Source organism: Dama dama, chromosome 14 (assembly GCF_033118175.1).
Source record: "Dama dama isolate Ldn47 chromosome 14, ASM3311817v1, whole genome shotgun sequence".
NCBI classification, from domain to species: Eukaryota; Metazoa; Chordata; class Mammalia; order Artiodactyla; family Cervidae; genus Dama; species Dama dama.
In genome coordinates, this window is record NC_083694.1 from 57,357,865 (window position 1) to 57,384,217 (window position 26,353).

At 37.7% G+C, this 26,353-nt stretch overlaps 1 protein-coding gene across 1 annotated transcript in view; it reads left to right on the forward strand.

The window, feature by feature from the left end:
• Nucleotides 1-864: 864 nt before the first annotated feature.
• TDRD5 (tudor domain containing 5) overlaps nt 865-26,353 on the forward strand; it is an 80,449-nt gene continuing 54,960 nt past the window's right edge. Inside the window, 6 exon segments of the mRNA XM_061159810.1 lie at nt 865-1,096; nt 1,711-2,136; nt 4,011-4,204; nt 8,425-8,458; nt 9,671-9,733; nt 10,003-10,012. Of these exon segments, the coding sequence (XP_061015793.1) occupies nt 865-1,096; nt 1,711-2,136; nt 4,011-4,204; nt 8,425-8,458; nt 9,671-9,733; nt 10,003-10,012 (959 nt within the window).

The window sequence follows — 26,353 nt, forward strand, 5'->3', positions numbered from 1 at the left end:
CCACCGGCCGTGAGCCCTCGGGGCCGGAACGCGGCGCCCGGAGAGCACCTCGCGGGCCCTCAGGCCCTAGTGCGCAGGCGCGCAGGCCGCCTCCCAGCTGCGGGTCGGTGGCTGCTAGTTCGTGTGCGCGTTTGACGTTGCCAGCCCGCAACGGCAGCGCCAGCGCCAGGGTGAGGGGCGGCCGGCAGGGTCGGGCCGCTGAAGGGTGCTCCGCCTGCCTCCCGCCCGCCTACCTCTTTTCCCCAGGGCCGTAGGCTTTGGGGGATAGGGTGGGGAGGGGTGAACACCCCGCGCCCAAGCCGAGCGCAGTTGGTAGAGGGCGGGCAACGACAAGGTGGTTGACTTGGAAGACGACGCGGGGAGCCTCCCCGTAGGTGTGGGCTCTGGAGAAAGTCTGCCCATCCGAGCGTGATTCCGCGGAGCCCAGTCCTCGCACTGCGGAAGAAGGCGTACTGCGTTTGCCTCCTTCCCAGTCCTGGTTCCCGAATAGCGGGCCAGAGAGAATCTGATACTAAGTCTACAGTGTAGAGTGAGATCCGGGACAAGCAGAGTTAAGGCTTCACCCAAAAAAGGAGCCAGGAACTCAAACTTTTCACACGTTAGGTCGCGGCAGGGATTTCTCGAGGCACACTTAGGTTAATCATCACAGTTTGGGATTTAGATTTTGAATTATGTAGGAGCTTTCCCAAACCCAAGTTTCAGAGCACCCTCGTGGTACTGTCTCTGCCTCATTTTACCTTTAAAATGCACATCAGTTGTTTATATTCCACTTTGGGCCATTTTAAACTTTTTATTATTTTTCCTCTTGGGTTTGCCTGCTTTTCCTCATGAGCAGTGTTTCTGTCTTAAATCTTGTAGGGTGCAATGTCTGAACAAGAGCGTATACAGGAATGCCTGAGGAAGGAAATAAGGTCACTTCTCATTTCCACCAAAGATGGTTTGACCCCACAGCAGTTGGAAAAGGAGTACCTTTTGATGGTTGGCAACCATTTACCGCTCCGAATCCTTGGGTATCGGTCCACCATGGAGCTGGTGTTGGATATGCCTGATGTTGTCAGTGTCTGCCCCTGTGGGGATGGCACTGTAATACTGAAAGGTAGGTTTAAGATTTGGAGGTCTATGAACTTTGTAATAATAATCACTTGGTAAAGAATTGTTCTAGCTCTACAAGTATCCTGCATTCCAGGTAGGGGATTTTACTTTCTTGAGGGAGAAGAGAGATCATAGGCACCTTTGAGGTTGTGGGCAGAGTTAGATCTTTAGCATAGTCAGGAAACCCTCCCCAGAATGCTCTGCTTTCACAAAAACTACGTTTTGCATATGATTTAATGTTTTAACATATGCCAGGAGAAACTTAACAAGGGGACTTTTTAATTATGGAATCTTGTTCTAAATTTCATGAAGCACAAAAACATTGTAGGGAAGTTTATTGTTCATCTCTAGAGTTTCAGATCTTTCAGGAGTTAATTAGCAGAAGTGTTAACAAGTTGGGTTCCACTGTTCTCCATCCTCCAGTAGAGAAGCTAACAAGTTGTATAAAATGCAAGAAATGGAGTAACCAGGGATTCACGTTTCTCGTGCCACCCAGATACACAGCTTCTTGGAGAGCAAAAAATTGTATAACCACAGGTGCAAAGAATGAAGAAGGGAGTCAGTTTTCACCTAAATATGATTTCTTTTTTTTTTTTTTCCTTCTTCACACCTCCTTAGCCATCCCAGATGAGTCCACCAAAGGAATAGCAAATTTAGTTGCAAAACAGAAGAGCAACCATAAGGTTGGAAATTCCGTGCAGAAGGGAAGGGCCAGTGTTTGCTCTGGTCCCAGCTCTCGCCAGCGAGTACCTTACCGAGGAAGGGTGCCCCCTATTCTTCCAGCTGTTGTGAAGAGTGAGTTGAAAGACCTCTTGGCGTTATCTCCTGTTCTCCTTTCTGATTTTGAAAAGGCGTTTGCCAATCGATTTGGACGATCATTCCAGTATGTGCAGTATGGCTTCCTTTCTATGTTCGAAGTGCTGAATGCCGCTTCAGATGTTATTTCTGTGGAGCAGACCAGAGCAGGTTCTTTGTTGACGCTGAAGAAGAGTGTATCAGAGGAAAAGCAGAGAGGATGGCCTGCAGGTAAGCACATTAGTAAAGGTAACTGTATTGCAGATCAGCAGATTTTGGAGCTGTTGTGGTACATATGTGTAGGTATGTATGCATGTAATGACTAAGCTCCAGTTTGTTGAAGTTGAATCGTGGCTCTACCACTTGCTAGCTGTGTGATCTCAGGTGAGTTAAAATGGCTAAGCCCTTAGTCCCCTCATCTCTATAATAGGAATAATAATACTTGGCTGTTGGAGTCATGCTGAGGATTAAATGAGACAAGATCTGTAAAGTGCCTGGCATTTAGTAAGCCCACATTAAGTGGTAGCTACTATTATGAAAACATAAGATCAACCCTCTCTGGAATGCTGTAAATGAACATCAGTTCTGTGTATTCAGGTAAAGAAGATATAGCATAGAAAATGAAAAGTTTAAAAAATAATACTGATCTGTGGCATTTGCTATCTGATCTTGGCTATCACTGAATCTTTCATACCCTAGCAGGCATTGTACTAATTTATGTAGTGTAGTAATAACCACCTTATCTGTATAAAATTTTACCTTGGATTCTCATACTATAGACAGGTTGGCTGAGTAACTGTCTTACAGATCAGAAAGTCAAAACTCAAGAAAGTTGAGTGACTTTTCAAAAATTTCATGGCTAACAGCTAAAGTTAGGTACTGAACTCATTACTGCTAATTCAGTGCTTTGCCTCCCCAATTACTGTCTTTCTTAAAAGCTCAGAAGACTAATATGGTTATTGATATACTGTCTCTCTAGACCCTTGACAGTATAGAATCCATTCACTGCCTATTTGGGGAACTCTATGTCCATTTCAGTGATTTTTCTTTTTCTCAAAAATCTGTATTTTTAGATTAATACAGAAAAATCATGAGACTATCACACATTTACAAACCAATATTTAAATTGTGATGGGAAGTGTAATTTGACAAGGATATGGTAGGGGGTTTACAGTCAAGGAAGACTATGGGGCCACTGAGTGTTTTGAGTCTAAACCTCAACGGCATCATTATTCTTTTTTTTTTTTAATTTTTGGCTGTGCCATGCCACTTGTGGGATCTCTCTTCCATGACCAGGAATGGAACCCAGACCACAGCTGTGAGGAGTGCTGAATCCTAACTGCTAGGCCACCTGGGAACTCCCTGTGTCAGTATTCTTGAGGTGCTCAAACTTTGGGAGAGTAACTCATGCTATTCAACTTATATGAGGTTGGGTTGTATAAAGCAGTTTGACAATTTATTGAGTTGTAGGGGGTGGACATTACTTCCCAGTGATTGAATTGTTGATTTTCTCCACCCATAGTCTGTTATTCCTCATCAGGTTATCTTGGAAGTAATTTCCTCTTGTCAGCTTGATCTTAGGGTAAAGAAAGAGCTAGGCCTTGCTGGGGTTCAGTTATCTTTCATGTTTTTTAACAATAAACCTTTCTCCTGTAGTGCTTCCTTACCTATTAACCTTGAAGAAAAGAATCTATACTCTAGGATAATATTCTTTATTCTGTAGCTTTTCATTCTCCACCTCTCCCCCCATACCACTAGATGGTTATCCAGTTTGAAAAGCATGATTCAAGCAGATTATTTATTTGAAGACTTAATGGTTTCCTAAATAAGATACAGCTTTTTTGATTTTTACCTATTGAGTCCTGGCTGTTTGTAATGATTTTCAGGTGTCCTTAAGTAGAGTTTTAGAAACCCCCAATCTTTCAGTAACACATTTATTATCTCTTGTTTTTTCTTCTGTAGATGACTAATCATTTCCATTGTATGTAAATTTTATTGGCTTTACATGAAAATGCAAGCTGACTTTTTAGTTCTAAGGGCCTAACCTCTATATATAGCCACCAGAAGGTAAACTAGAAATTGGTAGTGACAATTTTTCTCTCCTCTTCTTTTATTCACAAAAGGTAAGATTTTCACCCAACCTTTTAGAATGAAGCAACAAGGGTCATGTCCCATAGGCTTCCCAGTAGCAAAGGCATGCTTTTCACAACCCGCTTCAAACATGGAACCACCGAAGCAAATACTGGGCATGGAAAGGAATACTAGATCAAATGTAATGGAGACTTCAAGGCTGAATCAGAGTGAAAAATTAAACCAGGTAAGATGTCCAAGTTTGGAGCTATAAATACACCAAAACTGTGTTTAAATTCAGTGGTTATTTCTTAACTCTCATAGAAAAATTGCCCTTCTGAAATTCAAGTCATTCACTTATTTCATATTTAACTTAAGCATTTTCTGTGGTTTAGTAAGAAGTGAGACCTGGCCATGAGAAAAGAGTACAATTTTATCAACTCCTTGGTTTCTACTGTTTTCTGCAGATGACTCCCAAATCTGTATCTCTAGTTCCAGCTTCTCATCAAAGTTATAGAGCATATTTGCAACTTACCTCATGAGTATCTTTACCTGAATGCTGGCCCTGACACTGCTGTCCTGGTATTTTTATGTGACTGTAATGCTGAAGGACTTTGAGTAAAAACTATTAGTCTAGAACCAATAAAAACCTGGTTAAGTTTGCAAGATGAACAAGTAGAGCTCAAAATAAGGTCATGGGAATTAAAGACATAAAAGTGCTTTATTTCTACATGTAACTGTCCAGTTTTCCCAGCACCATTTGTTGAAGAGACTATCTTTCCAGCACTGTGTAGTCTTGCCTCTTTTGTCATAGGTTAATTATCCATAGTTGCATGGGCTTATTTCTGGGTTTTCTATCCTGTTCCATTGAGCTATATTTCTATTAATATTTTTGTGCCAGTACCATACTGTTTTGATGATTGTAGTTTTGTAGTATAGTCTGAAGTCAAGGAATCTGATTCCTCCAGCTACATTTTTCTTTCTTTATATTTACTTTGGCTATTTGAGGTCTTTTGTGTCTCTATACAAATTTTGAGATTTTTTTGGTTCTAGTTCTGTGAAAAATGCCATTAGTAATTTGATAGGGATTGTATTGAATCTGTAGATTGCCTTGGATATTATGATCATTTTGACAATGTTGATTCTTGCACTCCATGAACGTGGTGTATTTTTCCACTTGTTTGTATCATCTTTTATTTCTTTTATCAGCATCTTATAGTTTTTGGAGTACAGATCTTTTGTCTCCTTAGGTAGGTTTATTCCTAGGTATTTTATTCTTTTTCATGCAGTGGTCAGTGGAATTGTTTCTTGAATTTCTCTTTCTGATCTTTCGTTGTTAGTGTATAGAAATGCAATAGATTTCTGTGTATTAATTTTGTAACCTGCAACTTTACTGAATTCATTGATGAGTTCTGGTAGTTTTCTGGTAGATCTTTAGAATCTTCTATGTATAGTATCATGTCATCTGCAAACAGTGACCATTTAACTTCTTCTTCCCCAATTTGGATTCCCTTTACTTCTTTTTCTTCTCTGATTGCTGTAACTAGGACTTCCAAAACTATGTTGACTAAAAGTGGTAAGGGTGGACATTCTGGTCTTGTTCCTGATCTTAGAGGGAATGCTTTCAGCTTTTTACCATTAAGTATAATGCTAACTGTAGGTTTGTCATATATTGCCTTTATTATGTTGAGGTATGTTCCCTCTGTGCCCACTTTCTGAAAAGTTTCTATCATAAATGGGTGCTGAATTTTTGTCATTTATACAATGGAATAACACTCAGCCATTAGAAAGAATGAAATAATGCCATTTGCAGCAACATGTATGGATATAGAGAGTGTCATATTGAGTAAAGTAAGTCAGAGAGGTATTGTATGACATCCCTTATATGTAGAATCTAAAAAGAAATGATACAAATGAACTTATTACAAAACAGAAACAGACTAACAGACTGAGCTTATGGTTGCCAGGAGGGAAGAATGGGGTAAAAGATACTTAGGGAATTTGGGATGGGCATGTACACACTGCTGTATTTAAAATAGATAGCCAACAAGGTCCTACTGTATATCATATGAAACTTTTTTTAATGTTATATGGCAGCGTGGATGGAAGGGGAGTTTGGGGGACAATGGATACATGTAATGTGTATAACTGAGTCCCTTCACTGTTCACCTGAAACTATCACATTATTTGTTAATTTGCTATACCCCAATACAAAATAAAAAGTTTTTAAAAAGTCCTTTTTTTCTATAACTTTAAAAAATTAGCTTTAGTATAACTTAATTTACATATAGTAAAATCTGTCCATTGAAAATGTACAGCTTGAGTTTTAACATATGTATCTACATGTGTAATTGCCATCAAAGTCAAGAAACAGCATTTCAGTCTTCCCCCCAGAAGTCCTTCATGCCACTTTGTAGTTGATCTCTTTCCCCAACTACAGCTATAGACAACCAATACTTACTATAATTTTGACTTTCCAAGAGTTTCATATGCATGGAATTAAATAATGCTTAACTTTTTGTGTCTAGTTTCTTTAACAGGACGCTTTTGAGATTCACCCAATATGTATCAGTAGTTTGTTCCTCTTTCTTGTTGAGTATTGTTTCTCTGTACTGATATACCTCAATTTATTTTATATTCATCATTAGATAATATTTGGATTGTTTTCTGTTTGGGGTATCATGAATAAAGCTGCTATGAACATTTGCTTATGCTTTGTGTGAACATTGACTTCATTTCTCTTGGGTCAGTACCTAAAAGTTAGATTGTTGGGTCAAACAGTAAGTTTAACTTTTAAGAAATTACCAAACTCTAAAGTGGCTGTACAGTTTTACTTTGTGAGCTATGTATAAGAGTTCCACTTGCATCTCTGTTAACATTTGGTATTATCAGTTTTAAAAACAGTAGCCATTTAAGTGGGTGCATAGTAGTATCTCATTATGGCTTTAACTGAAGTTTCTCTAGTGAAGAATAATATTGGGTATATTTGCCCAGTGGCTCAGGGGTAAAGAATCCACCTGCAATGCAGAAGATGCAGAAGACATGGATTCGATCCCAGGGTTGGGGAGATCCCATGGAGGAGGGCAAAGCAACCCAATCCAGTCTTTTTGCTGGGAAAATCCTATAGATAGAGGAGCCTCACCTACTATAGTCCATGGGGTCGCAAAGAGTTGGACACAATTGAAGTAACTGAGCGTGCATACACCATTTGTATATCTCCTTGGAGGTGTCTATTCATATCTTTTGCTCACTCTTAAAAATCAAATTTTCTTAGTATTGTGTTGGAAGACACTGATTTTATAAGAAATATATATTTGGTTTTCAACCTTTTCTGGCACAGATCTCCTAAAACGTTTGAAAATTCCTAAGTAAAGAGAGCAATAAAGGTGGCTTTTGTTATTTTGATGAGGTGACTTTTGGAAAGCACCTAAGAATTGCTAATTCTTAGTTAGGTTCAACCTAACTCCATTAGGTTGCTAATGGAGGTAACTGTGTAATTGGAAGGTTGAAACTCTTCAGTCCCGCTCTAAACCTCCTAGGAGGGTAGAAGAGTTGAAAATTAATTTCATTCATAGCCAATGGTTATTCAGTCATGCTGATGTAACCATGACTCCATGAAAACCCCAAAGGGTTTGGAAAGCTTCTGGGTTGGTGAACATGTACAGATTTGGGGAGAGTGGCATGCCAGGAAAAGGTGTGAAAATTCTGCACTCCTTCCCACATACCTTGCCCTCTGTATCTCTTCCATTTGACTTTTCTTGAGTTATATCTTTTTATTTATTTTTTATTCATTAACAAAACTTATATAATTGACATATAACATTATATTAGCTTCATACAATAGGATTAAAACAAGATTAGATATAAGTATGCATTGTGAAATGATCACAATAAGTGTACTAAACATCCATCACCACAGAGTTACAAATTTTTTTTCTTGTGGTGAGGACTTTTAAGATTTACTCTCAGCAACTTTTAATTATAGAATGCAGTATTATTAATATACAGTTAATATCTATGTGTGTGTGTGTATATTTATATATAAAAGAAATACCATGCTGTACATTACATCCCCAAGACTAGTTAGTTTATAACTGGAAGTTTGTACTTTTTGAGCACCTTTATCTCTTTTGCCCACCCCCTGCATGCTGCCTCTGGTAACCACCCATCTATTCTCTGTTTCTGTGAGTTTGGTTTTCTTTATTGTTGTTTTTGTTGAACAGATTTCACATGTAAGTAAGACCATGCAGTATTTGTCTGACTTGTTTTACTTAGCATAATGCCCTCAAGATTCATTCATTGTTATTACAAATTGTGGGATTTCCTCCTTGCTTTATGGCTGATACACATATTCCACAACTTCTTTATCCGTTGTCTGTCAATGAACACTTAAGTTGTTTGTGTAAATGCTGCAGTCAGTATGGGTGTGCAGATATCTTTTTGAGTTGGTGTTTTTGTTTCCTTCAGATAAATACCGAGAGGTTGCAGGATGATATATATGGTGCTTCTTTATACCATTTTGTATGGTATCTGCACCAATTTACATTCCCACCAACAGTGCACAAGGATTACTTTTTCTCTCCATCTTTATCAGCATTTGTTATTTCTAGTCTTTTTGATAATAGTCATTCTACCAGGTGTTAGGTGATATTTCATTGTGGTTTGGTTTGCATTTCCTGTGTTAGTCTCTCAGTTGTGTCCAACTCTGTGACCCCATGGACTGTAGCCTGCTAGGCTCCTCTGTCCATGGAATTCTCCAGTTGAGAATACTGGAGTGGGTAGCCATTACCTTCTCTAAGGGATCTTCCCAACCCAGGGATCAAACCCAGGTCTCCTGCATTGCAGGCAGATTCTTTACCATCTGAGCCACCAGGGAAGATGATTGTTTGTATCAAGCAGTCCCTTTTCATTTACCTGTTGGCTGTCTGTGTATTTGGGGGGGAAATGTCTGTTCAGATCCTCAGCTTATTTTTTTAGTTGAAATTTTAGGGTTTTTTTTTTTTTTTGATGGTGAGTTGTGGAAGTTCTTTTATATATTTTGAGCATTAATACCTTATCAAATATAAGATCTGCACATATTTTCTCTCATTCATTTTTTGATAGTCTTTTTTGTGCTATAGGTTTTTAGTTTGATGTATTCCTCCTTGTTTATTTCTGCCTTTGCTGCCTTTCCTTTCAGTGTTAAATCCAAAAAGTCATTTCTAAGACTGAGGACAAGGAGCGTATCACCTAAGTTTTCTTCCAGGATTTTTATGGTTTCTGATCTTATGTTCAGATTTTTAATTCACCTTGAATTACTTTTTGTGTGTGGTGTGGAGTTATACCCTTTTATTGTTGTCGTTGTTTAGTTGCTAACTCGGTCCAACTTCCCTGTGTCCTCCATGGACTGTAGCCCTCTTGGCTTCTATGTCCATGGGATTCTTCAGGCAGGAATACTGTAATGGGTTGTCATTTCTTTCTCCAATATCTTTTTATAATAAACCAGTAATCTAGTAATTGAAATGTTTCTCTGAGTTCTGTGACCCATTATAGCAAATTAAATTGAACCCAAGGAGAGGGTTATGGAAACCTACTTTATAGCCACTGCTCAGGTGGCAACCTGGACTTGGAATTGTCATCTAAAGTCAGAGGATGCCATGGGTGTTCAGTCTTCTAGAACTTGGCCACGGAATCTGAATGCTATCTCCAGTGTCAGAATTGAGTTGAATTCTAGGATACATAGCAAATAATAAGTCATTAGCAAAAAAACATAAAGCAATGTATACATTAAAATGATGTATAACATAGCCACATTTATTTAAGAATGTACTCCAATATCAAATAGCAAAATTCAACAATGGAAAACTGCAGTTAATTTTGCACCAACCTAATATACTTGGGTAGAGTGTTCTATAAATGTCAGTAAAGTTGGTTATAGTATCATTTAGGAATTCTTTGTTTTTACTGATGTTTTCCTAGTTTTTCCTTTAATTGCTGCAGGATCAGTGTGGAAATATTTAAATATAGTTGTGGATTTGTTTATTTTACCTTTTCAGTTCAGTTCAGTCACTCAGTCGTGTCCGACTCTGCGACCCCATGAATCGCAGCACGCCAGGCCTCCCTGTCCATCACCAATTCCTGGAGTCTACCCAAACCCATGCCATTTTGCCTTTTAGCCTTAGATATAAATCTCTATTTGGAAAATAAAAATAAAAACAAAAATAAATCTCTGCTCGGTGCATATATATTGAGTTGGCCAAAAAGTTTTTTCCATAACATCTTATGGAACAACTTGAATGAACTATTTTAGTCAGTCCAGTAATTAGGATTTATGTGTGTCCTGATGAATTGCTGTTTATCATTATGAAATACCCCTTTTTATTGCTCACAATATTCCTTGTTTTGAAGTTTACTTTGTTTTATATTACCATAGTGATGCTAGCATTCTTTAGATGTTAACACTGTGTGTTTTTATATAGTTTTATTTTTAACATACTTTTTTATATTTCAAATGTGTTTCCTTAAGACAGTGTATGGTTGTCTTGCTTTATTATTTACTCTGTTAGTCTCTGTCATTTAATGAGCATGTTTATACCATGTATATTTAGTTTTTTAAAAATGATTTTTGTGTTTTAAATCTAATTTTTACAGGTTTTTCCCTATTTTTTTCTTTTGGATTAATTTTTAAAATTAAAAATTTTAGAGCAGTTTTAAGTTCAGAGCAAACTTGAACAGAAAATACAGGAGTCCCCATATTTTCCCTGCCCCTACATTCAGGCAGCGTCTCTCACTGTACCATGAGCATCCTGCAATAGAGTGATACCTTTGTTACAGTTGAACCTTTACTGACACACCATAATCACCCAAAGTCTATAGTTTATATTAGGGTTCACTCCTGATACTGTAAATTCTGTGGATTTTGACGAATGTGTAATGACATATATCCACCATTGTAATACCACACTATATAGTTTCACTACCCCTCACATTCTCTGTGCTCTTATCAGCTCTTCTCTTCCTCCTTTCTAGCCCATAGCAACCACTGATCTTTTTGCTGTTTGTATAGTTCTGCCTTTTCCAGAATGTAATATAGTTGGAATCATACAGTATGTTGCCTTTTTATAGCCTTCTTTCATTTAATAATATGCATTTAAAGTTTCTCCATGTGTTTTCATGGCTTCATAGCTCATTTCACTTTAGTGCTGAGTAATAGTCCATTGTGTGCATATATTGTAGTTCATCCATTTATCTCCCAAAGGACAGCTTGTTTGCTTTCAGGTTTTGGTTATGAATAAAGCTGCTGTAAACAATCTGTGTACAGTTTTTTGTGTAGACATAAATTTTCAGCTCCTTTGAGTAAATACCAAGGAGCATGATGGCTTGATTATATGATGAGAGTTTGGTTTAGTTTTGCAAGGAACTGCCAAACTGTCTTCCAGAGTGGCTATATCATCTTGCATTCCCACCAACATGAGAGTTCCTGTTGTTCCACATCCCCATCAGCATTTGGTGTTGTCAGTGTTTTGGATTTCGATCATTCTGCTAGATGTATTGGAGAAGGAAATAGCGACCGACTCCAGTATTCTTGCCTGGAGAATCCCATGGACAGAGGAGCATGGTGGCCTGCAGTCCATGAGTTGCAAAGAGTCAGACACAACTGAACAACTAATACACACTAGCTGTATGGTGATACCTCACGGTTGTTTTAGCTTACACTTCTCTAATGACATTATGTTGAACATCTTTTAATATGCTTACTTTGCTGTCTATATATCTTCTTCTTTTTTTTTTGTCTATATATCTTCTGTGGTGAAATGTCTGTTCAGATCTTTTGCCCTGCTTTTAATTAGGTTGTTTTCTTATTGTTGAGTTTTAATGGTTCTTTGTATATTTTGTTTGACAAGTCTTTATCAGTATATCTTTTGTAATTTCTTTTTTTTTTTTTCAGTTTGTGACTTTTCTTTTCACTGCCTTTATATTCTGTCTTTCACAAAGCAGAAGCTTTTTATGTTAATAAAGTCCAGCTTGTCAGTTATTTTTTTTATAGTGTTGTATCTAAAAAGTCGTTGTCATACCCAAGGTCATCTTGATGTTCTCTAATGTTATTATCTAGGAATTTTAATAATCTGTATTTTACACTTAGGTCTGTGATCCACATTGGGTTAATTTTTGTGAAGGGTGTAATGTAAGGTCTCTGTCTAGAGTCAAGTTTTTTTTTGCGTGTGGCTGTCCAGTTCCAGCACCATTGTTGAAGATTCTCTTTACTCCATTGTTTTGCTTTTTCTCTTTGTTGAAGATGAGTTGGCTGTGTTTTTGTGGATCTATTTCAGCATTCTTTGTTCCCTTCCATTGTTTTGTTTGTCTATTCTTTTGCCATTACCAAGCTATCTTGATTACTGTACCTTTATAGTAAGTATTGAAGTCAGATGATGTCAGTCCTCCAGTTTTTAAAAAATATTTGTTTATATTTGGCTGTGCCGAGTCTTAGCTGCAGCACTCAGGATCTTCCATACTTGTTGTGACATGTGGGGTCTTCTGTTTGTAGCAGTGGGATCTTTTTCTTTTTTAAGTTGTGGCACGCAGATTCTTTAGATACAAACTCTTTAGTTGTGGCATGAGAACTCTTAGTTGTAGCATGTAGGGTCTCATTGTTCCCCAACCAGGCACTGAACCTGGGCCCCCTGCATTGGGAGTGGGATGTGTTAGCCACTGTTCCACCAGGAAAGTCCAGTCCTCCAAATTTGTTCTTTTCCTTCAATATTGAGTTACTTATCCTGGGTCTTTTGTCTCTCCATATAAGTTCTAGAATCAGTTTGTTGATATCTCCCAAAAAGCCTGCTGGGATTTTGATTGGGATTGGATTGAATCTGTAGATCAAGTTGGGAAGAACTGACCTCTTGATGACATTAAGTCTTCCTGTCCATGAACATGGACATTTCTCCATTTATTTTGTAGTATTAATAGCTCTTTGATATCTTTCATCAGAGTTTTGTATTGTTCTTCATATAATTTGTTAGATTTATACCAAAGTATTTCATTTTGGGTGCACTGACTTAAATGGTCATGTGTTTTTACTTTTGAGTTCCACTTCTTCCTTGCTGGTATATAAGAAAGTGATTAACTTTTGTCTTATTAATGTTGTATTCTGCAACTTTGCTATCATTGCATAGTCATTCTAGTTTTTTTTTGTTGACTCTTTGGGATTTCTTTATAGACAAATATGTCATCTTCAAGCAGAGGTAGTTATATTTGTTCCTTCTGAATTATTATACAGTTGACCCTTGTTGAATATTGTGGGGGTTGGGGGCACCCACCCCTTGCACAGTCAAAAATCTGCATATATCTTTTGACTCCCCCAAAACAACTACTGATAGCCTACCGTTGACCAGAAGTCTGGTAACATAAACAGTGGATTAACATGTTTTGTATATTAAGTGTTATTATATACTGTCTACTTATGATACAGAGCTTCCCTGGCGGCTCCAACGGTAAAGAATCTGCCTGCAATGCAGGAGACCTGGGTTCGATCCCTGAGTTGGGAAGATCCCTGGAGGCGGGCATGGCCACCCACTCCAGTATTCTTGCCTGAACAATCCCCTGGACAGAGGAACCTGGCAGGATACAGTCCAGGTGGTCCCAAAGAGTTGGACACATCTGAGTGACTAAGCACATACTTATGATACAGGAAGCTAGAGAAAAAAGTTTTTAAGAAAAGCATAAGAAAAATGTATTTACAGAACTCTACTGTATTTATCAATATCATAAGTTTACATTGTTTATAGGATGAATCATCTGTCAGTACTTATAGCAATAATGTCTTACATGATACAAACATTGTATGTATTTTATATATTATTAACACTAGCTGTCAAAAATGAAAAGATAATGTGAAACAAAATTAATGTTAATTATAGGTACAGTGATTCATACATTGATATTGTAGAAGCAGCAATATGATTGTTTTAAGATAACCTAAAGTAATTGATATGATTGCTTCATGGTTGCCTAGCCTATATACAACACTATGACTTGTCATAAAATTTTTATGACATACAACTTTATAGTTAACATTCATAATACAGTTTTGGGAACATTGCTACATTTTTAAAAAAAACCACTTATCTGTAACTATAGGCTGATGAGCAGTTTCTCCAATTAGGAAAGGTATATTGCACAGTAATATAATTCTTTGAAAGTACAGTTATAAAGCAGTAAGAAAATGAACACATTGTTAATTTTATCTTAAATGTCACTCATCTTATGCCTGTGTACGGATAGACCAGTATCTGCATGTATTTTATATGTTCATGACATATGTTTTTAAATTTTTTTGAATATTTCTGGGCTACACAGTTCACCTACAAGTTCATTCAGATTTTCATAAATCTCCATCATTTTATATATTGTTGAAACAAATCTGTAAGTGAATCCATGCAGTTCAAATTCATGTTGTTCAAGTGTCAGCTGTGCTTTCCATTTCCTCCTTAAACAGTGTTGAGAAGCAACAGTGAGAGAGGACATTCTTACCTTGTTCCTGATTAACTGTTTTTTATAACTATATTTTATTGCTGTTATTTGGTTATTAGTTGTAACTCTTTAAAAAACATTTTTAGGGGATTTGGATGTTTTAGGGCTTTCAACATATAATTTATCAAAGTTGGTCCTTGTGTAATATTACACTATTTCATGTAGATTAAGAACTTTAGAACAATAGATTTACATTTTACTTTTCCCATCTTTTGTGCTGGTGTGATACATTTTAATTGTATATATATATATGTTCCTTAACACATTTTTGTTTTGCTTTAAAGTATTTATTTTGATAACAGTGATCTTCTGTTGCATTTAATCCCATTTAGATTATTTTTCATTTTAGATATTTTTCATTTCTGCATATTCCACTTAGATCTTTTTTATATCCTTTATCTCTTTATTGTGTTCATACTTTCCTTATATATATAACTATTTTTTGGAAGCACTGCAGCATGTGGGATCCTAGTTCCTTGACCAAGGATCGAAGTTCCTCGACTAAGGAACCTAATTCCTTGACTGCTTCCTCTGCAGTGGCAGCGTGGAGCCCTAACCGCTGGACTGCCAGGGAATTCCCTGTTTTCCTTTTTGATATGGTCATATTCTCCTACCTCTTTGCATGACTGGCAACTTTGGTTAGCTGCTAGACATTATGAATTTTTCATTGTTGAGCTTCACTCAGTTAATTTACTTGGACTCAACTGATTATTTTGAGTTTTGCTTTTAAGACTTGTTAGGGCAAGTACTGGGGCTTCCTGAGTGGCACAGTTGGTAAAGAATCTGCCTGCCAGTGCAGGAGATGCAAGAGACGTGGGTTTGATCCCTAGGTTAGGAAGATCCCCAAGAGTAGGAAGTGGCAACCCACTCCAGTATTCTTGCCTGGAAAATTCCACAGACAGAGGAGCGTGGCGTGCTACAGTCCATGGGGTTGCAAAGAGTTGGATACTACTGAGCCCTAGAGGGTTATGGTTAGGTTAGAGGGTTTACCATCCATTGAATTTTGTTCTCTTAAAATTCATCTGTTGAAACCCTGACCCCCAGTGTATTAGTATATGGAGATGGAGTCTTGGGGCAGCAGTTAGGTTTAGATGAAGTTGTGAGGGTGGAACCCTCATGACAGGTAAAAAGAGAAACCAGAGAGCTTGCTCTCCTTCTCCATGTGCATATAACAAGGAAAGGCTGTGGGAGCATACAGCAAGAAAGCGAATCCAAACCAGGATCCAACTGTGCTGTGTCAACTGAAAAAATGCACAACCCAAGAGCTGAGAGTTATGTTTTATTCAGCAGACATTCTTAGTATTTCAAGCCTAGGAGACAGCCTTTCAGATAAATGCCGAGGAGACTGTTCTGAACAGGAAGGTGCGGGGTGAGGGGCAGGGAGGATGTATAGAAGTTTTTATAATAATACCAGGTAGTCGGAACAAAAGACTACTGTTAATAAAAGAAAACTAGATAGCTCAAGTTATGGAATTTAGTTAGCATTTTTCTGTATAGGGGAAGATGCAAGAGTCTGGGCTCACTGAAATCATTCCTTTGGTATGCACCTCCGCTATTTGGGGCCAGTGTTCTGTGTTTTCTTATGCTCTTCTGTCCAGTGTAGCTGTGTTCTGATGGTGGGCATTCCTTATTTCTCCCTTAGGATTCATGTCTGGGGTGGCTGCAAATTGCTGATGACTGCAACATCCTTTATTTACTGATATGGCAAGCAATGTTTTATCCCTGGTGGCTCAGCAGTAAAGAACCTATCTGCCAGTGCAGGAGACAGGATTGATCCCTGGGTCGGGAAGATCCCCTGGAGAAGGAAATGACAATCCACTCCAATATTCTTGCCTGGAAAATCCCATGGGCAGAGGAGCCTGTAGAGGAACAGGCTATAATCTGTGGGGTTGCAAAGAGCTGGACACGGCTGAGCAACTAAACAACAATTTTATTTTTCAGATGGAAGCCTGATCTTGGGCTTCCAGCCTCCAGAATTGTGAGGAAATGAATTTTTGTTGTTTGCAGCCACCTAATGTCTGTTATTTTGCTCTGGAACCCTTAGTAGACTAAGACTTCTGATCCAAAGAAACCTTCAGTCTAGGGCTAATTTGGCTCCACCACTGAGGCATTTCCTTTCTGAGGAGTCACCTGGATGTGTTAAGAGAAGGTCCTTCCATCCTGCCTTCAGTCAGTTCAGTCGCTCATTCGTGTCTGACTCTCTGCGACCCCATGAATCACAGCATGCCAGGCCTCCCTGTCCATCACAGACTCCCGGAGTTTACTCAAACTCATGCCCATTGAGTCGGTGATGCCATCCAGCCATCTCATCCTCTGTCGTCCCCTTCTCCTCCTGCCCCCAATCCCTCCCAGCATCAGGGTCTTTTCCAATGAGTCAGCTCTTCGCATGAGGTGGCCAAAGTATTGGAGTTTCAGCTTCAGCATCAGTCCTTCCAATGAACACCCAGGACTTATCTCCTTCTGGATGGACTGGTTGGATTTCCTTTCAGTCCAAGGGACTCTCAAGAGTCTTCTCCAACACCACAGTTCAAAAGCATCAATTCTTTGGTGCTCAACCTTCTTTATAGTCCAGCTCTCATCTCCATACATGACCACTTCCTTAGTGGGAACAGTTAATTTTTCTCAACTCCATGTGAGCTCTGGGTGTTGTGTGGCCTGTTGCTTCTTGTTTGTTTCACCAGAATCAGAGAGCATCCCCTTTCCCTGCCTTATGTATAGATCACTCGTCATCCAGAAACTTCGGGGGTCCCTCTGCAGATCTCCAGAGCTATCATTGTCTGTGCCAGTCCCTCTTCTCTATGCCTGTACATATATTAGCATCCTTGTCCTTCCCAAACTCGAATTTGCCTTCTTAGTTCATCTGTTTCTATTACCTCTTTCTGGGCTGCAGACTGAAAATTTTCCAGGCTGCCAGGTGGGGCAGTTTAGGGCCCTCCACTCAGTTGTGCATTGTTATTTAACATCTGTAACTCGTCTGTAACTCTAGCTGTTTATGGCAGGAGGGTGGGAGTCATAACTTTGTTTGGAATGTTAGAGATGTTTTAATACAGAAAACTCGGCCTAAAAAAGGTATTCATAGTCCTACTACCAAAATATAGTTTTCACTCCATTCCTTTCATAGTGATTTCCCCATTTTTTAGATCTCTTTTATTTTTCTTGGCATTTCCTGTGCTGCAGAGACCTCACACCAATCTACTCATCTTCCTTTATAGGTAAACTTGTTATATGCTTGTCAATGCCTGTCTTTATCTTTGAAATTCAGAAGATTACAATGAACTAACTGTTGGACTCTTTCTCTTTTATTTTATTAAAAAGATTTGCTGCAGTACGCGGACTCTTGACTTAGCACACAGGCTCTGTGGGGTCTTCTGTGGTTATGGCCAGGAATCTAGGTGGCTTCTCTCGTAGAGCACGGGCTCTAGGGCATGCCAAGTTTAGGACATTTGCACCTGGCATGGCTCCAAGGAGAGGAGTTAGACACAGAGACACTTTTTCTATATTTATTTTCCTTTGAGTTTCATCCTGTGTTTTGCAGCCCTAAGAATTCTTCATAGATGCAACTTGATCACAACATTTCACTTCTCGTTGGAGCTTTTTGCCACCAAAACTATTTAAATCTTACTCTAAGGAGTAGGCTTTAATTCCTAAATTATATATTTTAATTTCCTGGTTGGACAGACTCTACATAATTATCAGATCCTATATAATTCTATTTATAAAAAGTACAACTTTCTATTCCTTAAAATTGTAGACCTATAAATTTGCCAGGTGTTGCCTCAGAACCCTACAAGTATATGTATGTGTTTTTATATTCATAGAAAAATAATAGATACATTTATGACAAATTTGTTAATTTGAGAATTTTTTTATCATCTGTGTTTTATATTTTTTTGTAGTAAGCATATTATCATTTTTGTAATAAGAAAAACATGTTATTAAATCAGTTTCTCCTTTGTAAAATGAGGACTGGAGTTTCTTCATTTTTTTCACCTGTAAGAGGAACAGGCCAACTTGTTCATTAGTATCCTGTGTTTTCCCATTTTCCTGTTTTATTTCATGAAAGCTAGTAGTTAGAATAATTTAAACTATTTTTGCAAGACATGAATACTCTTTTTACCACATTCTATTCAGTTTCCTTTATTTTGATCTTTTCAGGGTAAGTTTAGATGAGAGATAAAAATGTGAATTGGCAAGTATGGGTTAGCCATTATCATTCTAGTGAATGAAGCCTCGGATACTCTAGCCAGTCCAGCTCTTCAGAATTCTTTGCCTGAGTGTGTAAGCCTAGAGCATAGCTAACAGTGATGTTACTTAATAGGTTATTGACTGAAAGAGTGTTTGGTTCAAGTACAGGGATCTGGCATTTCTTTGTTCTCTAGCCTTACAACCAAGAGTACTGTCAGTGAAAAAAAAATGAATCAGTAGTTGATCTAAGAAAGAAATGGGAAATTTTATTGGCGTCAACCTGAGGATTATAACACATGAGGCGGTCTTTCAGAAAGTTCTGAAGACTGTTCTTCTTGTTAGCGGTCAAGGCACAGTTAAATCAGTTTTTGACACCAAGAGTTATACATCGAAGTTTACATAGTCCAACAAGGTGAGTAGTGGGTTGTTGTGACCCTCGAGGATTGAGAAAGGAATGTTGTCTCCTAGGGAGTTACTTTGCTGGAGCCAGAAGGAAATTGTGTGTTTTTTTTTTTTTTGGCAAGTGGGCATTCCTGTGTCTAAGGGAACCTAATTAATGTATAATGCAGACATACAGTACACACTAAAGCGAGTAATAGCTCAAGTGGGCAGAGAGAGAAATTTATGTTTCATTTTCCTGTCCTGTCTTAAAATAATTTTACTTCACAGTACCCTGTCCTACTCCACATTTAGAAAACTTTATTGTAATATTCAACATGAGATTTAAAGTAAGTAGACCTGGAATTATAAACAAAGTTGTGGTCTTGAGTGAATTGAAAATCAGGGCTGGGTGTTAGCTTGCAACTGACTTTTGCACTCAAACAATTGATAGTTTTTACATAAATTAGATTCTGTGATTGGTGTTGTATATAAGAATAGAAGCTTTTTATTTATGAAAAGAAACTTTTTAAATTTTACTTGGTGACCTGGCTTAACTGTCTCGAAAGAGTAACCTCAACAAGTAACTGGATATGTTACACAGTTATGTGGTTCTCTGAAAGGTACATTTTCTGGCCAATGTAGAGTAGCTGTTCCCTGACTATTTTTTCCATGAGTTCAGATGCAATTTTTAGTATGGCAAGTCAGATTCCATACTTACCTAGTTTTTAGTCAAATGAGATACTTAGCAAATATTTGAGCGGTTGAAAGTGTCACTTCTGTGTGTGTATCTGTGCCAGTTTTTTTATCTTAATCAGAAATGTATTAATGTTTTACCATATGGCCGAACGGTCTGCAATATAGTCTTCTAAAGATGTTACTTCTGTTCCTTTCTGCTTTTAGCTTCATGCATCTTCTTTCCAAAATGCTTCCACCCTCAAGTTTCTAAATATCACCCAGGTGTCTTACATTTTAAAAAACTTTCTTATTACAAAAGTAATACAAACTGATTGCAAAAGATTTACAATACAGAAAAGCACAGAAGAAAATGAAAATCACCTACTGTTTTACCACCCAGAAAAGTTGACATTTTCTTTTAAAGAAAATAAAATTAGCATCATTCTGGTCCAGGTTTGTGACTTGCTTTTCTAAGTCAGGATTATGAATTAGGAATATTCCACATTGTTAAATATTGTAGTACAACATAATTTTTAATGGCAGTATGGATATGCCATAATTTTTTAACTTGGGGATTTAGGATGTTGCTATTTTTGCTATTAAACATAACCTTATTGTTGAAAATCTTACTCAAATTTGTACAAATCTCAGTTTCTCCATAGGATAAAATTCTAGATAAGTAATCACTACATCTTGGAGAAGGAAATGGCAACCCACTCCAGTATTCTTGCCTGGAGAATTTCACGGACAGAGGAGTCTGGCAGGCTACAGTCCACGGGATCGCAAGAGTCGGACACAACTTAGTGACTAAACCACCACCACCACCACTGATCACTGTATCTAAAGAAATGTGTACTCTTACGACTCATGACGTATGTAGTTAATTGTCCTCCATAAAAGTTGTTTCAGTTAACATTCACATAAGATGCTTGTGAATGGGCTTCTTTAATTTGTACCTTTGCTAGTACTCAGTATAAATTGATGCTTCATCAGAACACTGTCCCCTGACCTCTCCCTCCTTACCAACCCTTGTCTAATTTAGAGCTCCCATTGCTTTCCTAATACTTTCAAGTATAGTATTCTTTGACACTATAGTATTTGATGCTATATTTGACAAAGTATTTGACACTTTGATGCTATATAGTATTCTATGTCAAGCCTGTGGGTTTTTCATAATCTTTATCAAAATTGTAATTATGTAGTTATATGACTGTTTCATGGTGGTCTCTCATCGTTAGACTGAAAATTCCGTGAGGGCAGTGAACATACCTAGTTTATTTACCCCTGTATATTTAGTGCTGAGTACAATGTGAAGTGTGTAGTATGTGTTCAGTACATATTTGTTGAGTGAATAAATGAGCATTATTGTAAAAATAATATTCCAATTTGATAGGCCAATATCCATATCTGACTATTAATATCTGTTTATTAGAGGTTGAACTTTTATTCTGTTACTGGCTAGCTCGTGTTAATTTTTTTGAATCAATTCCTTTTTATATCTTTGTCCATTTTTCGGGACTGTATCTTTTTTATTCAAAGCTCTTTGCTTCTTCTTGGGTCCTGTAGGTTCCTATCTGAATATATATATGTATATATATATGAATATATATATGTATATATATATGAATATATATATATATAGTGGGTTATTTTCCATCTTTATCTCCTTTTATAATCCTTTGTTCACTTGATTATTGTCCATTTTTTTCTGTTTGGTGTGTAGGCATCTGAGACTAAAGCACTGTTGAAATCAGGGTCCCCTCTTGATTACTTTCTTCATGTCAATCACTGATTGCCTCTCACTCTTTTTTTAAATTTATTTTTGGCTGCACAGGCCTTTCTCCAGTTGTAGCAAGCAGAGGCTACTCTCTATTGCAATGCTCAGGTTTCTTGTTGTGGTGGCTTCTCTTGTTGCTGAGCATGGACTCTAGGGCTCGCGGGCTTCAGTAGCTGCCATTCCCGGGCTCTAGAGTACAGGCTCAATAGTTGGGGCACACAGGCTTACTTTCTATGAAGCATGTGGGGTCCTCCCAGATCAGGGATCAAATCTGTGTCTCCTGCATTAGTAGGCTAACTCTTCACCGGTGACCCACCAGGGAAGCCCGACCTCTAGTCTTACTCCCCGCCCTCCCACATTGTAACTATTAACCTCTGCTTATAGATATTTCCAAGATAACCTGGACTTTAATAGATCTCCCTCACCCCATTCAGTATAAAGTCAGCAGAATTTAGTCTTCTAGCTTGAGGCAAAAAACCTTTTTTTCTTATCTTGAGATGCTTTCTGTTCTTAGCTAAGAGTCTGTCATTTTGACCTCTTAACCCAAGCTTGGCAAATATTTTCTCAAAAGGACCAGGTAGTAAGTATTTGAAACTTGTAGGGCCTAATGATCTGCACTATAACTACCAATCACTGCCCTCATAGTGCTAAAGCAACCTTGGACAGTATGTGAATGAGTGATATAGAAGTTGTGGTACATATACACAATGGAATACTACTCTGCCATAAAAAGGAACCCATTTGACTCAGTTCTAATGAGGTGGATGAACCTAGAGCCTATTATACAGAGATAAGTCAGAAAGAGAAAGACAAGTATTGTATATTAATGCATATATGTGAAATCTAGAGAGACAGTACTGACGAACCTGTCTGCAGAGCAGCAGTGGACACGCAGACGTAGAGAACACACTTGTGAATACAGAGAGGGAAGGAGAGGGTGGAATGAACTGAGAGAGTAGCACTGAAACATACACATTACCGTGTGTAAAATTAGATAGCCAGGGGAAATTTGCTGAATGACACGGGGGACTCAAATCCAGTGCTCTGTGATAACCTAGAAGGGTAGGGTGGTATGGGAGGTGGAGGAAGGTTCACGAGGGAGGGGACATTTATATATGGCTATAGCTGATTCATGTTGATATATGGCAGAAAACAACACAATATTATAAAGCAATTGTTGCCCAATTAAAAGTAGATAAATTAAAAAGCTATATGAATGAGTGAATATGGCCATGTTCCAATAAAACTGTATTTATGGATACTGACATTTGAATGTCATAAAATTTTCATGTGTCACAAAAATTACTTTTTTTTTTTCTTCTAGCAGTTTGAAAATGCTGAAACAGTTCTTAGCCAGTTTTGACCCATGGGCCGTAGTTTGCTGACTGTGTCACAAGCCATGCTCCATAGAGATAACTCATGCTTATAATCACCATCCTGCCACTTACCTCCTAGTTTCCCAAACTTTTGGAATTGATTAAAAGCCATCAAAAATCTGCCTCTGTGTTTTAAGATCCTTTAGCCTTCTGCATAAAACTTGAGGTCATTGAGGCTGTTTCCCTGGTCTCTTTTTTTTCATCCCTGTAGAATCAGCTGTTCCTTCCTCTCTATTATATTCTTCCCTAGTTTCTGTGGAATCCTCCTTTGATTATCTCCTCTTTCTCTTCTTACTGTCTTGGCACCCTGGTTAAAACTCTTGACCTCAGAGCTGTGGTGTTTTAACTGGTCATGCACTGCAACAGTCTAATTTTCTGCTGCCAGATTAAAATTCTGAAAATGTTTCTTCTTTGCTAAAATTCTCTAATACCAGTTTTTGTCTATGTAACCAAGAAAAACTTAGTTTGGCTTTGAGGAGTGGCTACAATATGACCTTAGCCTGCCTTCAGTTTTCTACTACTTTTCTAATGCCTTCAGGCAAACTGTTTCATTCTTTTCTCCTTTGTTACCACGTTCCTTCTACCTTCATTGTCCCCCTTACCATCTCTTTCTACAATATCCTCCATCCTTCAAGGCCTTCCTGAAAGGAAGCCTTCTGTATGACTTGGTATAATATGTCCTTCTGCATTCTTGTCCTTCTTTAATGGCGCTAGGAGTCAGCCAGTGCAAGAGACACAGGTTCAATTCCTGGGTCAGGAAGACCCCCTGGAGAAGGAGAGGGCCAACCCATTCCAGTATTTTCACCTAGGAAATCCATGGGCAGAAGAGGCTGGTGGGCTACGGTCCTTGGGGTCACAAGAGTCCAACAGAACTGAGCGCGGACACACACACACACACACACACACACACACACAGAATCAGCCTTAAGGTTATAGCTGTTCATGCATTTATCTCATTTCTCTACTTAATTGTAAGTGGCTTGAGAGGAATGACGCTGTCAAAAGTGAAACTTTTTTGTCACCTGAAATACCTAGCATGGTGATAATAAGTAGTTGTATTGAATCTTCAAATGGTGGGAGCATGTTGGGATGTGAAGAATCAGTTATCTTTAGATTCTTTTATTGTTCACTGGAAGATCTTTAGGGAATTATCTCATGACAGTTCTAGAAGAAATACAAAGAACCTAAGACCAACGGCTGAGACATTTTGGGAAAGCTAGTTATACAGTCTTAGGAATCTAACCCCCCCTTCCCAGATCCCACTTTCCTGTCAACCTTAGGAGACGGAGATTATCTTCATTTTTCAGATGAAGAAACTGAAACCTTAAAAGTTCATATACTTTGTAAGTAATGGCAGGCCAAGTGACAATAAGAAGAAATATTAAAAAATAAAAGTTTAAAAGGAAAAAACAAATAGTGATTGTGTTTATGTGATAGGATTTTAGATAGTTTTCTTTATACTTTTGTGTCTTTTCTAACAAATGTGTGTGTACATATGTATATGTATTTTTTCACATTTACTTAGCTTTAAATATAACTCCATGGTCTTTATTTATTTATTTATTTTTCCATTTTTCATGATCTTTCATTCTATTACAGGTCTCCACTCCATGGCTCTTCACTGGACCTTGGTGTCTGGTTATGCTCTATGATACTCTCTACTCCTAACCTCCTATGCTTCCAGCTTATTTTTTCAATTATTCCCATGCATTGTCTTTTTTTTTTTTTTTTTTACCATATTGGGACCTCTCTGTACCATCTATTTTTTTCTACTAAAGTCCTCTGACCCCTACTGTCTTATCTCCAGGCCTCACCTATCTTTACTCCCTACCTGATGAGTTTAAATAACCATCCCTTATCCTCAGATTTATTTTTCTACTTTCTCAACTATCTGAGCTCCCTTCCCTTTCATGCTGTTGAGTGGGCCTTGCTTCTGAACTCAAAAAGGGAATGCTGAAGCTATCAGGTAGTGACTCTCTCCACCTGCTGACCCTACAGTTACAGAGCTTTTCTGAATCCATACTGGTCCTTTTCCTCCTTCATTTTTGTGGTGGTGGAAGAGCTTACCCTCCTGCTTTTTAGGGCAAGACATTCCACCACTGCCCTGGCTCCCAGGGACCTTGATTCATCCCATCTCTTCCCTGCATTAATGTGTTTAATAAACACTGAATAATTTTATAAACAGAAGAAAATTAGTAACAAAAATCTTTTCTGGGTATGAGTGTGGGATTTTGTATTTGAAGATTCTAAACCTAATTGTTATAGAGAATGCTAATTATCCTGGGAAATGTCAGTGTTTAGTCTTATAATGAGTTTACCTACTCTGAATGTATTTTATAGAGTATGAAATGTTACAGTGTTTCTTAATAGCAATAGTCTATCTATTTAGATGAAATGTGTTTTCTTTGATAGATGTTTCCTTTATTTACTGTTTAGATTTATCTTTGACTTAAAAAAATTTTTTTGATTATAATTTGAACTTTTTTCCCCCTTTTTTCATAGTTGGAGAATACCTTCAAATCAGTTATTGCACAGATTGGACCTGGAGGGACTATTAATCCAGAACTAAAACATAAGATAAAATTTGTAAGTATTTTTTGTTTTTGTGAAATGGATGGGAATAATTGATTATACATTTAGGTATCATTTATGGTTAATTTTACTTGCTTACAAGTATTTTAGTTTTATATTTATTCTTGATCTTTTCATATATACTGCAAATGGAGTGGCTAATCTTTTAAGATCAGAAAAAATGAATTAATTAAAAGTTTTAATGTAATTATTAAGAAACTGTAATTCCTCCATAAATTCTCTTTTCTTCCCCTTAAATCATTGTTCACAGTTCAAGGTCTTTCCAATACCAATTTTATATGTATGTATGTCAAATATTATTCTAAATAGTGCATGGTATCCCATTGTGTTGATATACCATATTTCACTTGTATGATCTGTTATCAGTTAACATTTGGGGTTATTTCTAGTCTTGGCTATTAAAAAATGCTGTAGTTGATGTCATTGAACATTTACCTAGAAGTAGAGTTGCCAAAGGTATTGAATATTTTAGGTTTTGATAAATATTGCTAAATTGCCCTCTAAGAGGTTTGATCAAATTTACATTCCCACTGACAATGAAATGACACTATCTAATCATCTTTTTCAACTTAATACCTCTTGATTTTTACATTGAGCATCTTTTTGTGTGCTTCATAGTCATTTATATTTCTTATGTGAATTGCCTGTTCATGTCCTTGGCCTAATTCATTGTTTTTCCTTATTAGTTTGTGAAAACTCTTTAGCAGTTTTCTATTGGGCCAAAGGGTATGTAAACTTAAAATTTTGGTGTGTGCGTTGCTCAGTCGTGCCTGACTCTTCTGACCCCATAGACTGTAGCCTGCCAGGCTCCTCTGTCCATGGGATTCTCCAGGCAGGGATACTGGAGTAGGTTGCCATTTCCTGCTCCAGGGGATCTTCCCAACCCAAGAATCGAACCCGAGTC